Source organism: Scomber japonicus, chromosome 23 (genome assembly GCF_027409825.1).
Source record: "Scomber japonicus isolate fScoJap1 chromosome 23, fScoJap1.pri, whole genome shotgun sequence".
Lineage (NCBI taxonomy): Eukaryota > Metazoa > Chordata > Actinopteri > Scombriformes > Scombridae > Scomber > Scomber japonicus.
Window position 1 is genome coordinate 15,968,377 of NC_070600.1, and position 17,210 is coordinate 15,985,586.

General features: G+C 39.3%; 1 protein-coding gene across 1 annotated transcript in view; it reads left to right on the top strand.

Annotated features, from left to right (window-relative positions):
- Window positions 1-17,210, top strand: part of LOC128385197 (voltage-dependent calcium channel subunit alpha-2/delta-1-like) — a 98,154-nt gene that overhangs the window by 50,552 nt on the left and 30,392 nt on the right. Inside the window, exons 7-13 of the mRNA XM_053344050.1 lie at window positions 7,581-7,712; window positions 8,743-8,812; window positions 9,556-9,606; window positions 10,767-10,866; window positions 15,721-15,879; window positions 16,434-16,538; window positions 16,623-16,701. Of these exons, the coding sequence (XP_053200025.1) occupies window positions 7,581-7,712; window positions 8,743-8,812; window positions 9,556-9,606; window positions 10,767-10,866; window positions 15,721-15,879; window positions 16,434-16,538; window positions 16,623-16,701 (696 nt within the window). The remainder of the gene's footprint in view (window positions 1-7,580; window positions 7,713-8,742; window positions 8,813-9,555; window positions 9,607-10,766; window positions 10,867-15,720; window positions 15,880-16,433; window positions 16,539-16,622; window positions 16,702-17,210) is intronic.

Here is a 17,210-nt window from a genome sequence, read left to right on the forward strand (position 1 = left end):
GTGTGTGTGTGTGTGTGTGTCTGTGTCACATCACATGCACCTACTGTACTCTATATGGATCTCATGGCTGCGTATGTGTGTCTTCTTGCTCATTAGGCAGATTGGCATGGATGTGATGAGAGGAGAGCGTTGCGGCCTTGGCAGGAGATCCGAGGCTTGTCTGATGCCCGTTTGCATCAACGCTGTGTGGCACCTGTCAGCCTGAGACACGCACACACTGTGATGTGCTGCGATACTCTGACACTGTGTGTGTGAGTGTGTTTATGTTGAAGTTGTGGTCCCTGGGGCAAAGCTCATAGCGTATAATTTGATTTTTTTAAAAATCTATTTGCACTCTTATGCTACTTGATACACGTCCTATTTCATTTGCAATGCTTGGTGCCAAACTCAGAGATATCTTAATCTCCATCTCTCTCTGTCTGTACATCCTTCTTTGAGCTTTCCGTCCTCCACCCTCTTGCTGTCTTTATATCTATGGCCTGTGTCCTTGCAACAAGTTGGATGCCTTCCCAGGATGTTCTAATCAGCTGATTGGGACTCACATTTGGATTCCCCTCCAACTCTCCTTTACAACCTACAACAAAGTGAACTTTCTTTCCTTTCTCCTTTAAAATGTGTCATCTAAAGAAATCAAAAGATATTCTATGATGTCACATACTAAAGATATTTTTAAAATTCTTTCCTGATTATGTTGCCCAGTAACAAGAGGTGGAAATTCTGCAACCTCATGATCCAAATCAAGGTTAAAAAAGGGTTGACTGTCAATCAGTAAGACAGCTGTCTGGATGTGTGTGGTGTGAGGAATTGCTCCTGATGTGCAACAAGACAGTGGACAAGTCCTATTTATGGTTTCAAGGCAGTGAAGATCACTGATCACCTTTATGACCTCAACGTCTTTCTTATGCTACAGCAATACAAATTGCATTCGAGCGTGTGTGTGTCTGTGTGTGTGTGTAAGTGGAGTCTACATAGTGTGTGTGTGTGCTGGTGTCCATATCTCTTTATCCCTTGCCCCTGGTTATAGCTGCTCAGAGTGTATTGCGTGTCTTCATGTAGTACATCTTTATAACCCCTTGGGTAGGTTTAACACATACTCATTACAACTATACACTTCTGTAGCATCACATAATGATTGCCTGTTTGTCAGATGGTCACCACACAACTTCACCCTCTGCTGCACACAATTATGAGCTACAGCTCAGCTAAGGCTCACCTCACTCTTCACACCCCAGTTTAGTGTTGTCACTGTTTTCCATATCTCTCCATCCAACATAAGAATTGTTCAACATCAACACTTTTCCATAGTTTATTGTTGTTTTTAATGTATATTTCAGGATTAATTGGCAAGGCAAATATATGTGAAGGATGTCTCTCTATGTTTTGTTACAGGGACATGTGAACATGTGTAGTCTTTTTGACTCCCATAGCACACAACGGCCAATAAAGTAATCAGGATACAGTAACTGGAATGTGCTGCTATGTAAATGAAATGAAATTGCTGTTTATCTGAAGAGTTGACATGCATCAATGGGAAACAGGAAAATTGTTGTTGTTGGTGGGGCTTTCATAGAAAACAATGTGGCATGGGTGTTTTGATGCACTTCATATTATGTTGATCCAGTATGTTGTCCTTTGTTATTAGTCATTTTTAATTGCTCCTTTCCTATAGTTTGTGTACATTAGTGGAAATTGTCATTTTGTCTTTAATGACCCAATAAAGTGAATGTCAGTGGGCTGTCATAGCATTTAAAGAGATACCCTCATGTCACAATCAGTAGTGAGTGGCAGCAGTATCATCGAGTAGAGGGCCCCTTCTGATACGATGATTGCAGGTTCTCATCACTTCAGTCTCCACCATGTAATTACTTTCAAATACACAGGCGGTTCCAGTCACCAGTTAGCTGATGACAGGGAACACCACAGGGCATCGCTTGGCATGGCAGAGAGCAGCTTTCCCTTCTCTCCTTCACCTCCTCCTACACCCCTCTTCCTCATTACTCACTGCCAGAATCCTGTTTAATTTGTTTTTGAAAGCTACATGGCTCACAGGGAATATTTTTATCTTCTTTTCCATATTCAGTTGCTATGTCTTCTTGCCTGATGAATCATTCTTTTTTTTTTCTCTTTTAACTCCCATCTTCTCAGAGCAAGGGCACAATAACTAGTGGTGTGCAAATACAGGTTCATTGAAAGCACAAATGGAAATGTCCACCTGAAGTCCGGCATGCATGCAAGATAGGTACAGGGACTTGAAATTGCAACACCAAAAACAATCAGTTACCTGTCATGGACTTCATCCAACTGTTAATAAAAGACCCACAGCCCCACCTATACCTGTATTTAAGGGCACCCCGATGACCTACTGGTTAAGACACATAGCGTATAACTCAAATGGTCATGGTTTGATTGTGCTGAACTTTGTTGCATTTCATACCCCCATCTTTACCCCTGTTTCCTGTCTTTCTGCACTGTCAACTGTTGAATGAAGGCAAAAACCCCTGCACTAGTACTAACAAGACACCGAACTGACAGCAACTGATGGATAACAAGTTTGGTGGCTCTATGACCCTTTTTTCTCACCAGTAATTCACAGCAATTCACAACCAGTCCTGCAAGTATTTTACGTCACCAATCCTGTAGCACCACCTATTTTTCAAAAGAAACCTACAGATGAATTTCAGAGTGCCACTTTCTAGTGTCGCTGGGAATCAAATGTTAAATTCGTAAAGCAATGATTAAAATAAAAACACTGGGACTTTTTCATGGTTTTTCTTCCTTTTTTACCCCTTTTTTCTCTTTTCATTCATGTGTTGTGTCATTTCTGTAATCTCCTCAAACTGAAAGGGTATCCCACAACAGAAAAACATTCAACAATTCTTGGACATTGCTCTATTATTTCAAAGTTCTTTTCATGAATCCCTAAAGACAAAAAAAAACAACTGTTACAGAGACATTGGTATTATCCAGATGTGTTGCTCTAAGTACAGTTTACAGACACACAAACACAGACGCCCTACCCTCAATCTCCCTCAGGCTGTGACACTGCACTTGACAAATAGAGCTAACCAAAGCTCGTGTTGCTGCTGTGTTACTTCCAATTTCTTCGTCTCATCGTGGTGACCTCGAGCCAGCAACAAACAAATTGCAATAGAGATGGATCTGTTTACACTGAAACTCTGTTTTTTTTCTGCTGGTATTGGCTGAGATTAGAGGACGCTGCCTTGCCACGCCTTTGATATTGTAGCTAAGGGCTCCATCAGTGGTGCCTGACCTGCCCATTCACGGGTGTATGTGTGTTCATGTGCATGATGTGTGTCTGCATCCAAATCCCTGTGGGAGACTATAATGGATTTGTCAATTTTACACAGAGGAAACGCATAAAAGGCACACACACTGAGTAAGGACACACTCACTCACTTTTGCCTGCCATGTGTATGCACACACACACACATCAACTAATGGATTGGTCACTACATCGACTTCCTGCAGTGGCAGAGCTGGTGGGCAAATGAAATACTGAGGAGCGAATTCACAAAGACACACATATTACAGTGAAAACATGCTCATAAAGTTTTGCAGCTGAGTGCTATTTGCCTTTGTTTTGTGTCTGATTGCAATTATCCATGTGGCAAACCATAGTGTGTTTGTGTCAGTTAGGCAGTGAGAGAGATTTAATAATCCCAGTCTGTCAGTTTTGTTGGTTTTTCCAAATGCACATCTTCAGACTGCAAAGGACAAAAAATATATATATATATTGTTCACACAAGATTCTCAAATGGGCAGAGGGACACTTCAAGAAAATGCCTTTAAATAACATTGAGGAAAATTGCGCAAAAAAAACTCTCCAGAAGAATAAGTTCTCATCCTTGAGGGAACTGATGCAGGCAAGTGTCTTTTATAGAGCTTTAAAAGGTATGTTTAGGCTGTAGCCAATATGTTCCAAATAATTGGCTTTTCTATGTGCAATATGTTTAATTTGTTGAACTGGGGTTAGTTTGTCTAAAATGATAACATTTAAATGTGTAACCCCCTTGTTAGATCAGCCAGTGCCTGGCCCTTCCTGTAATACTAAGACTGTAGTCACCCAACATATAGAATCCCTCCCCCCCCCCCCAAAACCCAGCAAAAACAAGGAAAAATCTGCTTCTCAATTAAAAGGTCTAACAACTGAACTGAGCAACATGCTGGCCATTAGCCAGCATTTCATGCCAGTTAATCAGTGCTTTGGCAGTGTTCAGGCTGAGATCCCAAATGCAGTGAAATGATGGGGGTCATGGGTTGGATCACTGCTGTGCTTGAGGCCAATGTGTCACTTGTGTGGGGTGAGAATCAGCCTGAGCCAGAGGTCTTGTCAGGAGGGGCTTGCCAGAGTGCCACGTCCATCCAAAACTCCTGAAGGCAATTAAGAGAGAGGAAACAGAAAAATGTAAACCTAGGATTTTGGAAAGGAGGGAGAAGGAAGAAATAATTTATTTGTTTATATAATAACCCTTTTTTTCATTCATTTCTCTTTTTTCATGCATTTTCAAAAATGACAATGCAAGGGAGCTTTATTCAATTATTTTTCATGACATCCTGCCACTGCATCCTCTAACAAAATTAATTTGTTCAGAGCCGTCCATAGCTCAGAATATTTAGGCCTAAAGCCTATAGAGTGAGGAACTTGAAGGTTGTACTGATCGTTTGGTTTCACTGATTTATTTTCCTGTGTTTAAAGGCACCATAGTAATAGTAGTTATAATTATAAGGTCAAATTCAGAATTGTAGTAGAGATGTTTGCAAGGTCAAAACAGGCAAACTGAAAACAGCATTATTGGAAATGATGTTGAATGATGACTTGTTTGACATGCCTGCCCTCGCCTGCTTGCAAATGAGGCAGGGGGCAGGTGGCTCCTCCTCATCTTGTTTTGTGTCTTGATCATCTTCGTGCTCAAGATGGAGACCAGGTTATGTTGTGAATGATGCAGCACACAACTATAATCTGGCATATTACTGGGGGCTATATAGCATAAGTACTAGAGTGACTTGTGTACAGTCAATAGCCCCCATGACATTGGGGAAGTTGGCAGTATTAAAGAATCCTTCCATTGTTCCGTGAATTTCCACCTGTTTTGGTGAATTCTGATTTATCTCACTACATGAGCAATTTCTGGTAGTGCTGGAGTGTTGAAAGACAAGGTCATCTAATTGTGGCAACCTGTATCATGGAGTCAAAATGAGAGATCCCCCTTCAAAATAGCCACTCTCATGCATGCTTGGCATGATGATAACTTCACCTGGTTACTGCCATGATCTATTGTGTGCCAAATGTATGCATATTGCCTTATTTAAACACATGAACATAGCAAAGGAGCACCAAGACTGGACTTCCTTGGCAGGGCAGTTAGGTGTGCATTGAACCTTTTATGGGTGCTTTGTAAATGACACGGTTTCTTTTTGTTTTATTTGTGCAGGTTCAGCAGCCACAAAAGTTGCAAAGTCCTTTTGTAAATTTGCCCGGAATGTGCTATTGTTGGCTCACTGTTCAGTATGAGTAGTCTTTAAGAGGAAAAAATACCAATGGTTTCTGCATGAGGTCTTGTTACCCTGAGACTTCTTGTTACTGATGTCATGGAAACCAGCAGGACTAATCCATTAACAGCCATCCTCAGGGAACAGAGAGATCAGGCCTGAACAAATTGTCACCACTTATCATTGGGACACGCTTTGCTTTACAATGCCACAGGGAGCCATTTAGGGATTGGCCTAAACTCTGTCTTTATCCTACAAAGCATGGAAATGGAGCTTTGGTAAAGGTAGTTGTTGTGTGGAGGAGAGGGAGAGAGGAGCCAGAGGGAGCTTGAGAACCACGGGACTGTGAGCAGAGAAATCGAAGGGAGAAGTGGGAGGGCTGGATGGAAAAAGCAATATTTTTCTAGACTATATGGCTAGGCATTGCTTATTTACTTTGTGAAACAAGTACACAGTGTTTTTCTTGGTGGTACTTTTTATCAAAACAGACCAGTGTTGAGAACAACTTCAAGTTTCAAGTCCTTCAATTTGGGCTGCAAATATTTATGTTTAATACCGTTTATTGTGAGGATTAGTTTCTTTGTTTAACCATTTAGTCTCTGGAATGTCTAAAAATAATGGAAATGCCTATTATAAGTAAAAAGGTGACATTTTCATATTGCTTTTGTCCAATAACTAACAGTCCAGAACCCAAACATGTCATTATATGACCAATTGTTAGGTTTTTTTTAGATAAGTTGGAGTACTGATAATATTTTAGACAGTTTTATTTATAGAAGTAGTTCTATGTCATTTTACACTATTGGATTGTTTTGTCTGTATGTCTAAAAGAGAAGGCATTGATTTCTAAATGAATAGGACAGAGTCTTGTTTTGTATAGGGGGTTGTTTTTTTTGGGAGGGGGGGTTGATTTGTACATTTTTGGTGAATGTGTATCACGTGAAGTCATTCTGCATTATATTATAAAAGCTTCTGTTTAAATGCATATGGTATCTCTGTGTTCTGAGTTATTGCTTAAAGATTTGTTTAGGCATGTGTGCTTTTGGTGCAAAGGGTTAAACTGGCTTTCTTTCTCTCTTCCTCTCCCATGGTTTATTTGTCCGGTGCCTCTTCCTGTTGACTTGTCCATATAATTCTCTAACTGAATTACTGTTACACCTGCACCACAACAAATTGTCTTATTCATTTTTCAACACACATCTTCTTATTATCCATTACATATGACTTTGCCTCAGCAAGTCTCGGATGTCCTATTTGTCTTTCATCTTGCCCTGGTGTTACATTTTGTTCTTTGTTGTTTCTTTAATCCAGTTGCTCCCAAAAAAGCACACACACACACAGATGGGGGCATCTAAACACGCACACACGCACATGACTATGAGTCATGCACAGCATCGGTTTGACATGCAGCCCACTCTCCCAGGCAGAGTGCTGCCTTTTTGGATCAAACTAGATTGTTGGAGCATTAAGCCAGTAAGAGCTCCTGCAGACAAACAGGTAAACTAAATGTTTACTGTATGTCTCTCCCCTGAGTACCCAGGAGATGATTTTGTCTCCAGAAATATCAAATTGAATCATTCTGTTTTTTTTAACCTCACTCCTTTGTCCACTTTCCACCACTGTAGATTTGGTGTGTGTTTTGAAAGCAAAAAAACAATATCTCATCATAGCAGATGGATGTCAGTTTCAATATCTGTGAGGAGGCTTCTTCTCAGCCATCAATGTCAGTGGCCTAATACTGACAAATCTGTATGTGTGTGTATGTGTGTGTTCTTCAGAATTGCTTCTTCAGAGCAAATTCTTTTTTTTAAAAGCCTTACCGATCTATGCTTGTGAGATGATTTTGTACTTCTGTACCAATGTAATTCATTTAATTGTGTGTGTGTGTGTGTGTGTGTGCGTGTGTGTGTGTGTGTGTGTGTGTGTGTGTGTGTGTGTGTGTGTGTGTGTGTGTGTGTGTGTGTGTGTGTGTGTGTGTGTGTGTGTGTGTGTGTGTGTGTGTGTGTGTGTGTGTGTGTGTGTGTGTGTGTGTGTGTGTGTGTGTGTGTGTGTGTGTGTGTGTGTTCCAGCGACCATCATTTTGAATGAACTAAATTGGACAGAGGCCTTGGAGGATGTTTTCCGGAAAAACAAAGAGGAAGATCCCTCACTCCTCTGGCAGGTGTTTGGCTCTGCTACCGGATTGGCTCGATACTACCCAGGTGAGCAGCACAGAAACCAATGAGGTTCCCATAACAGCCTGCTGACCTTCCCATGGTCAGTGATGGGAACAAAACATTACTACCAAAGGGCTATTTCATCATGTTGCAGACAGATGCATGCAAACACAACCACACCTTCCTAAACACTGGGTTGCTGGTGGCTGACTTTGTCACAGCTCTTCCATGTGACTTTGGGCTTGTGTACTCACTGAGAAAGAGACATAGCAGTCATGAATCACTGTGAAAAACATGACTGGTTTATAGAACTGACTTTCAAGTTGCTAATGTTTCCAAATCGTATACTGTCTTCATCACTGAAGTTACAAGTCATATGAGTTTACTTTTACTTTTGAATTGCCCCCATACTGTACTTCAAAGACTGCATTAAAGGAATAGTTTGGCATTTTGGAAAATATGTGTTTTTGCTTTCTTGCTGACTGAGAGTTCATGAAAGGTTCAATACCACTCCATTGCCTTTGTGCAGTATGGAAAGTAGAGCCTGGAGGTAATTAGCTTCTTCTAGACTGGAAGCAGAGGGAAACAGCTAACCTGGCTTTGTCAAAAGTTTAAGGTTTCTACTGGTTGCTTGGCAACCTCACAGTAACGCAAGACTTTAGGAATTAACTGTGACCAGCAACTGACTGCCAATAAATAGTTAAAGCACCTAACTTCGTCAGTTCGTGGCCGAAACTAAATCTTAATCTTAACAGGTGCTGCTACACACATGTTTGACCTTTTAGAGAGAGGGTAAGGCTAGCTGTTTCCCATTGCTCTCAGTTTTTATGCTAAGCTAAGCTAATTGCCCCCTGGCTTTAGTTGCATATTTAGCATACAGCTAGAAATAACATCAATCTCCTCATCTAGCAAAGTAAAAGAAGTTTCCCAAAAAAGTTCAACTATTCCCATTAGATATATGATATATTAAGATATAAGATTTGTCCACTGACACATATATTCAGGGCTTAAACACAAGCTTTAAAAAACAAAAACATAATTTTCCTGCCTGTTGCTTCATTCTGCCCAATCCCAGCATCCCCATGGATAGACGCAAGCACCTCATCCGATAAGATCGACCTCTATGATGTGCGCAGACGACCATGGTGAGTTCATTATGGGATATGCAGTTTTTTTTTTGCTTTAATGATCTCCTTGTCATTAATTTCTCTAGCGTTTGTCAGGGGAACACACATGGTTCATTCAGTCTACCTGTGTATTTTTCATGTATTTTTTAACACTGATTTTCAAAAATTAGATTTGCATGTCAGATAAACTCATGATGTATAAGATCATCTCCACACAGTGTAAAACAATTACATGCAGGCCACTGACTGAAGCCAAACCCACTGATAAAAGCACATCAGAGCCACTGCAGATCAAAGGGTACCAATACAAAAGCTTCATTAGTCTCCTAAAAATGATTAAAATCTGCCTGGAAGCCACCAATTCTCTTTTAACCATGTTATTAAATTTCATTAGTCTCTAGAAGCTTCAAGCTACCAAGCACTCTGAACAAAGACACGCAACTGTTTGTTTATTAAAGAAATGGGTGAAGAGTGGTAATTAAAAACACAAAGACCTGACTGTTTCAAATGCAAATGTAGGAAGTAATATTTGTTTACTGGATTGTGTGCCATAGTCTCAGTGCTACATAGATTTCTTAGAAATTAGCTTGAAACTATTTTTGAAAAGCATTTTTGGCATTTTAATAACTCTGTGCGTGTATGCGTGCGTGTGTGTGTTTGTTTTCCATTTCTGTGCACATGTATATCTCTTTCTTTATATACCCAATATCCACAACCTTTGTGTGTGTGTGTGTATGTGTGTGTCTGTTATTACTCACCAGGTACATTCAGGGGGCGGCATCACCCAAGGACATGCTGATCCTGGTGGATGCGTGAGTGACGACCTCATGATTCATCCATTACAGTCAGATTTCATTTTCTTTTACGCGCCGGAAGGCCCTGATGCTAACTTTGACTGGCCTCACCCCGCTGGGTGCTGTTACGCTGTGCTCTCGACTGGCTCGGTGCTCGTGTGACACTAACAAACAAAAAAGCAGTCAGTATATTGGGCAACTTTATCATTTACAGCCCAGTTATTTGGTCCTGTTATTTTTTCCCCTAAAAATTGAATACTGTATGTTCAGAAAGGGTTCTGGATGTAAGATTAGATAGTATGCATTTCAAAACTGATATTTACCTACTAACAATTTACACAAATATATATCTTAGTAGGAGCATCAGATAAAATGTAGAATGTTTCCAGCCTTATCCACTTAATACATCTCTATGATTAGCACTGATTCACAAAGTCAAGTTTTTTTTATTTACTTATTTCTCTACCACAAATGCATATCTGTGAAAGTATAGTATAACAAATCCTGCTTTCTAGAACATGTGATCATGTGAGTATTTTGATGATAAATTAAACAAATGGGTTATCATCAGGGCTAAATAATTATGCAGTACTGTGTGACAAATGAAAAAATACACGTCTATTTGCAGCCCCTAAGACAGCACTAGTAATCAGTACGGACTGTGGGGGGCTTCATTAGACATTATATGCTGCCACTGTCATACTTTGGTGAATAGAGCGTTAAAGGAACTAATTTATCCACATTCTGTCCTCTTCTGTTCCTTTACTAGCAGGAACCAATTAAATGGTGTATTTATAGAGCCATCTTAGTAGGTACCCCGTCTCATTTTAGCAAAAAAAGGATGATATAAAATACCAAGGAGTCAGGCCTCACTAAGAACACAGAGATTTTATCAATTTCATTCTAATGCATTTATTGTGTGTGGGTGAGTCAGTAGCTGGGACTTAGTGATGACACTGCGCTTGTGTCATTAATGAAGATGATTGCCTTTTTGTTCCTGTCATAGATAGTATTTCTAGCATGCTAATTAGCGTAATTAACTTGAGTTAATTTTCAATGACACACATTATTACGCGTTAATGTCCACTTCACAAACGAGAGGGATTTTTTTTTTCTATTAACACACTGATATTGATTTATATTGTAAAACACAAGCCATGTTTCTCTCCAAACTGCAGGAGTGGCAGCGTATCAGGTCTCACCCTCAGACTGATCCGAACATCCGTCAACAAGATGCTGGAGACCCTCTCTGATGATGACTATGTGAACGTGGTCTATGTGAGTGTTCTTACAGCTATAGATGAAAGAAGAATTTGGCTCGCATTGATATTAGTTTGTGAAATACTCAACTTTTTGTTACTTCAAATTACAAAGTGTGTATTTATTTTGGCAAAACTCTGTCCAGTAAGCTTTTATGATTTATATGTATGTATGTATGAAATTTCCAGGTGCCTGAACACATTACTGAATGTTAATGTGGATAGATTTGTGGCTTGGCTGTTTGAGTAGCTTAACCCCTGCGGTTTGAGTCATTTCAAACATGGCGGTGACCTTTTGAGTGACTTAATGTACCGCACATGGATGGATCTTTATTGTGGCTGCACATGTTCATGGAAACATGCATGCTTATGTGCTTTGTCAGACTGTGTGTGTGTGTGTTTGTCTGTCTGTCTGTCTGTCTGTCTGTCTGTCTGTCTGAGTGTCTATCTGTCTGTGTGTCTGTGTGTGTGTCTGTGTCTGTCTAAGTAGGGGTATGTATGGGAGAAGTGTCTCTAGTGCATCAGAGTCGAATTTAAGTATGTGTGCCTAATAGACCAAATGCATGAAACAGCTTGAGCAAACCCTGAAATGCCATAAGATAAGTTTGACAAATGAATGTGTGCTGTATTTATGACCCACACTTAGAATCAGTGGCATGTAATAGAAAAGTCTCTGCTTACCCAATTGAGATTCAATCTCAGACATCAAAGGATTTACTGACATGGGGATTGAGGAAATATTCATCCATCATCATTTGAAGCTCCATAGCATTGTCAATTGAGGCGGATCCGTGCTTCCTAGCAATATCAGTCATGGAAAAGAAAAATAATGCAATTTAAAATGCTTACAGCGGTTATTTCCTTCCATTGGAAATGATTTTTGAGTACTCTCGAAGAGGTTTGTTTCGCGGGCAAACACACTCGATGTGATTTGTATGCCTGTATGAAAAGCGTACCACACTAACTTGATTTTGAGCCTGAAGTGTCATGCTGGAATCTGCCTCATTATGCCATTGCTAGGATACCATGAAATTCCACTGTTGTCCATCACTTAAGTTAACTAATGTTAGCAGACAAAAAAATGTAGCACTGATTCCTGTCGCAATAATCAAAACAAGTTATGGGGAATTAACTACTACCAAAGTGTTCCTTGAATTGAAGGCTTCTTTGAGAAAATGTTCAGAAGAGTTCAAACACTGCTAAGCCACCAAAATGTCATTGTTTCACGCTCGTCATCGGTCACATCAATCCATTCTCTGGGAAATTAGATTATCTAAAAACGCAATAACACCACCTCCCTGTAACTGAATTAAAAGGCCCCCACAGCTAATCAAAGGATGCATCACTTCCCGATCACTGAAAACAATGACATGCGGGAAGAGGAAGGCAAAGCACAACTGATTAAGACATGTCTAACTTTCATAGTACAAGTAGCACTGTAGACATTTTCTAGTATTAAATAAAGGACTTTAGAAGAATAAAATAATGATTTGATCAAATAATATCTTCCCTGATGCGTTATTGAGCAGCTTTTGTTTGAACAGAGCCAGGCTAGCAGTTGCCCTCTGATTCTGATCTTTGTGCTAAACTAAGCTAATGCTGGCTTTAGCCTTGTGAAAGCCATATACTTTAGGTCACCATCTTGTTCTTTAATCCTCTTTTTCACCGCAATTTTACGTGTACTGTATCTCATGGTGAGTCCTTCAGTACACATAAAATATCCCCAAAGTGTCATCACAAACAAATGTACATGTGTAGTGATCAAAGTGGGCCTGAATCACCAAGTATTTGCATGCTGTCAGCATACAGATGATGTGTCTGAGTTGCCAAAGATGCAAGTTTTAAAAATCTACTGTTAGATGTATCTAGTGTATTTGGATGGGTGTACGCTCTGGCGAAAATCTCTTCCATCCTCTTTGTCCTTCGACTCTCCTCATCTCTCCTAATGGAAGTGAACATTAATAACCTTTTCAGTTTGCTTTCCAAATGAACCATTAATAACATTTTCTTACACTTTTCTTTTTAATATAGAAGGGGTTTATATTTTTGTTTAGAGCAAGTGCAAGGGCTTTTGAAGTTAATGAAATCAGTCAGCAGTATAATAAGTATATTGATGGCACACAGCTTAGTTTGTAGGTTTTTGAAGGTACAGTCTGCTACAAGTTTTCATGATGAAACAGTGTAATTAAAGTGCTCAGTTGTTGGTCAGTGTGTGTGTAGCTGATTTTATGCTAATTCAGCCATAAAGTTTTAAAATGAAGTGCATATTAGCAAGTATATATATCTAGATGTTGCTTCAAGCCTTCTTTTGCAACACCAGTATGTTGTTGTGACCACTCTTAGGTTTATCAGACACACACACACACACACACACACACACACACACACACACACACACGGCCTTGTCTATATGCCATTGTAGGGACACAAGACGTGGACATGCAATCTGGGGACCACCCTTTCTTTCACACACACACACACACACACACACACACACACACACACACCTTATTGAACAGAGTAACTGGCTGACGTTCCATAGCTCATAGCCCAATACAGTAGTTAATTGCTGTTTAGCCTTTTTACCTGAAAATATATTGTAGTATTACATTTGATTGTTTTGTGTGTATATTTACAAATAGTGGACTATATACATAGTGTACATATATAGTGTACTTTAAGTCTATATATCTATTAAACAAAAAAAAAGTTATACAATTAACAATATAGGTGAGGTGATTAACCATTTGATGTATTTTGTTTCAAATACACAAACACAAAAGTGCTACATGCCCATATATACTATGCTGTTATACTAAGCTTTTATTACCGTATCTGAATTGGGGTTTTTTTTTTGGGGGGGGGGGGGGGGGTGCATATTGTGAGTTACATGTAGTCCTAACACACCGTGGTTGATATTAGTGTGTGTAGGTGTGCGTCTGTTTGGAGGATGAAATTCTTGGCAGTATTTGCCCTGAAACTTCTGCCAACATGTTAATTTAGTTGGAAACAGACATAACGAGCTGCAGCCATCCTTTGGCATTCTAAATACCGATAATGAACCCTTATTGACGAAGAGAAAATAGCTTATAGAAAGCAAATTTTCTCCTTTATATATACTTTTTTTTTGTGTTTTTGCTGTTCATTAATGTAATCTAGTCTGACATTGTATTGCTGCCACCATGACAAAAATATTGTGCCCAATTTCATGTTAACACTATCCTTTCAATGTTAATTTCTCACATGATAACAAAAAAGTTTCCTGTTGTAATGACATACTTTTTTTTACCCATATTACTAGATACTGAATCATTACATTTTTGCACGAAAATGTTCTTGTAACAACAACATACCACTTGATCTTGCTATACTAAAAATAATCCTGTAATTTCACAAAGTCAATATGTCCCATAACAAGAAAAATACCCAGTCTGTGCCTATTGAGACAATATTGTATCTTACATCGGCTAGAAAAAGTGAAAATGTATTCAGCATCTAGGTAAATAAATAAAAACAACCTGAAAAAGATGTGTCATATAACATGAAACTATCTTTTTATGATGTGAAAAGGATCTCGAAATAACATGAAAAGGATTGTTTAAATAAGAAACGTTTTTCATTATAACATCATAACAAAATGTTGTTGTTGTTGTTGCAGCAATATTTTGCCTTCACATGTTGAATTCATCTCTGAAACATGTCTTCTTGCGTTAGTCAGTAATTTACCTGTTATTTTGTGAATGACGCACCTAGAATTTGGCTACATAGTTTCCATGACATTGACTTTGCTTTGACAGCTTCATTTAAAGTGGTGATTATGTTTTTAAAGCTGGCAATGTTGGCAGTGAGCTGAATAGGATGTTCCTTTGTAGCTGCCCTTGTCATTACTGTTCAAAGACTACAGTCCTTTTCAAGCACCATCTCCGTGATTTTATTTTATTTGACATCTTACTCTATGTGAGCAGAGTCTGTTTTTAACCTTGAAAATTCCATCTACTGTAGATTTTTAGACAAATAATGATCCCAAAATTATATTACGTGTGTGTGTGTGTGTGTGTGTGTGTGTGTGTGTGTGTGTGTGTGTGTGTGTGTGTGTGTGCATCCATGTTTGAGAGTGTGTGTTCTGAGCATGATCATGATTGGAAGGGTGCAGTCAAGGCCAAAACAGATGTTTGGTATTAATGAGCCATGTCCCAGTCCTCCATAGATGGTGTGCGCGCATGTGTTTGCGTGTGAGTATATGTTTATAATTGTGCGTGTGTGTGTGTGTGTGTGTGTGTGTGTGTGTGTGTGTATGCATGAATTGATTGGGTTCCATCTGCTCCTCCACATTAACTATTCACTGATATTAATCTGAACACTCTTCACATACAGAGCTGTCTTAATGTAATTTAACCAGTTACAGTAATGTCTGTTTCTAATAATTCTTCCATAATCAAACTCTTTGTTGTTTTGTTGTTGTTGTTTGTTTTTTTTACCTCCTTATGCCACTGTTATCACATCCCTACCTGCTCTCCTGCCAATCCTTCCTTTTGCTCCTATAGCTCCCTTCGGTTTGTGCAGATTTGATTAAGACTGATTTCATTTCACGCATGGCAATTTTTTACAGCAACAGCAAGGCCTAGAAGTTAATGTGTTATGAAAAGGAGATCTATTTCAGCTAACTTCATAGCACATGTCAATAATTATTTTATTTTAAATGAAATCAATTTAATCTCTCTCTTAAAATACCTTATTTTAATTCTATCCTATATGTTTAAGGGACACTGCATGATACTGCAACGAAGGGAAAACAGGCCACATATTTAAGAGAAAATATGTGCAAGTGCCTTTCCTCCACTTCCCATCATCCCTCCTTCCCTCTTCCCTCCAGTTTAATGACAAGGCCACAAAAGCAGCATGCTTTGAGAACCTGGTGCAGGCCAACGTGAGGAACAAGAGGATTCTGAAAGATGCTGTGCAGAACATCACCGCTAAGGGCATTACCAACTACAGAGGCGGCTTTGAGCTAGCCTTCAAGCAGCTTGCACAGGTAAAGTGTCAGCGCGGGCATGCATGATGGAATATTTGAGTGGCATCTATGTTTGGCCAACATAAGGGCGTGGGAGTGGGAGTGTGTGTATGTGTGTGTGTGTGCATTTGTGTATATGTGTGTTTGGTGGAAGTGTCCCTTGAAATATGCTGACCTACCCAGAGGCTTGATGAAACTATATGAAATTTACTTAACAGTCAGATATAATTTCTGTTCATTGAATTTATCATTTCCATTACAAAATGATGATGGAGCACTGAACGCACTGACAACTCAATCTCAGTGGGTTCCCATGAAGAGTGAGTATGTGTCGACCTCTTCTGGTTGGTCTGAAAAATTGCAGATTTTTATCAGTGCACAAGCACACCACTACTGACCATCTACTCTCTACTGTAACTGTGTGTGTGTGTGTATGAGAGAGAGAAAGCGGGAGAGAAAGAGGCAATATCAGCTTTACATTCTTTAGCTTGGTCCTTTTACAACAAGGTCATGTTTTTACTATCTTTTCTTGGTTAAATTGTGTTACAGTAACAAAAAATAAATGTGTCCCCTAGGTGAATGTGTCAAGGGCCAATTGTAACAAGATTATCATGCTCTTTACTGATGGAGGAGAGGAGAGGGCAGAGGAGATCTTTAAACAATACAACCCCAAACAAGCGGTAAGCTTGTGTTACACATTATGTTCGGACAGAAAAATACCATCTCGGTCATATTTAGTTTTACACAGTTTGTCCTCCTCACAGGTACGGATCTTTACATTTTCTGTTGGTCAACACAACTATGACAAAGGACCAATACAGTGGATGGCCTGCACAAATAAAGGTACGTGGTTACCCTTGTGACACATTCAACTCATTGCATATCTGATGTGCAATCTTTCTCTGCATGATGTAGTCCAAAGCCAGAAAAGTTATTTTGAAGTTGTCTGGTGTGTCATCCACAACAAGTCAATGATGCATGTTAATACTTTAATGTAATGTATATATACACAGTAGAGTACTGTGCAAAGGTTTTAGACACTAAAAGTAAAGTTAGGATGCTTTCAAAAGTAATGACATGAATAGGTTTACGGTTAAAAAAGACAATGTTGAGCAATTAGAAAAATCAAAGTCAAATCCGTATTGATGTGACCACACTTTGCCATTAAAACAGCACTCTCTCTGTTCTCATCAGTACACTTGCTCACACTCTTTCAAGATATTTAGCAGATCAGTTGTTCCTGCATCTTGGAGAAGTTGCCACACTTCCTCTGGCTGCATGTTTTTGGGTCATTGTCATTCTACAGAATGAATGTGGGACTGATCGGATGCCTCGCTGATGGGATTGCATTT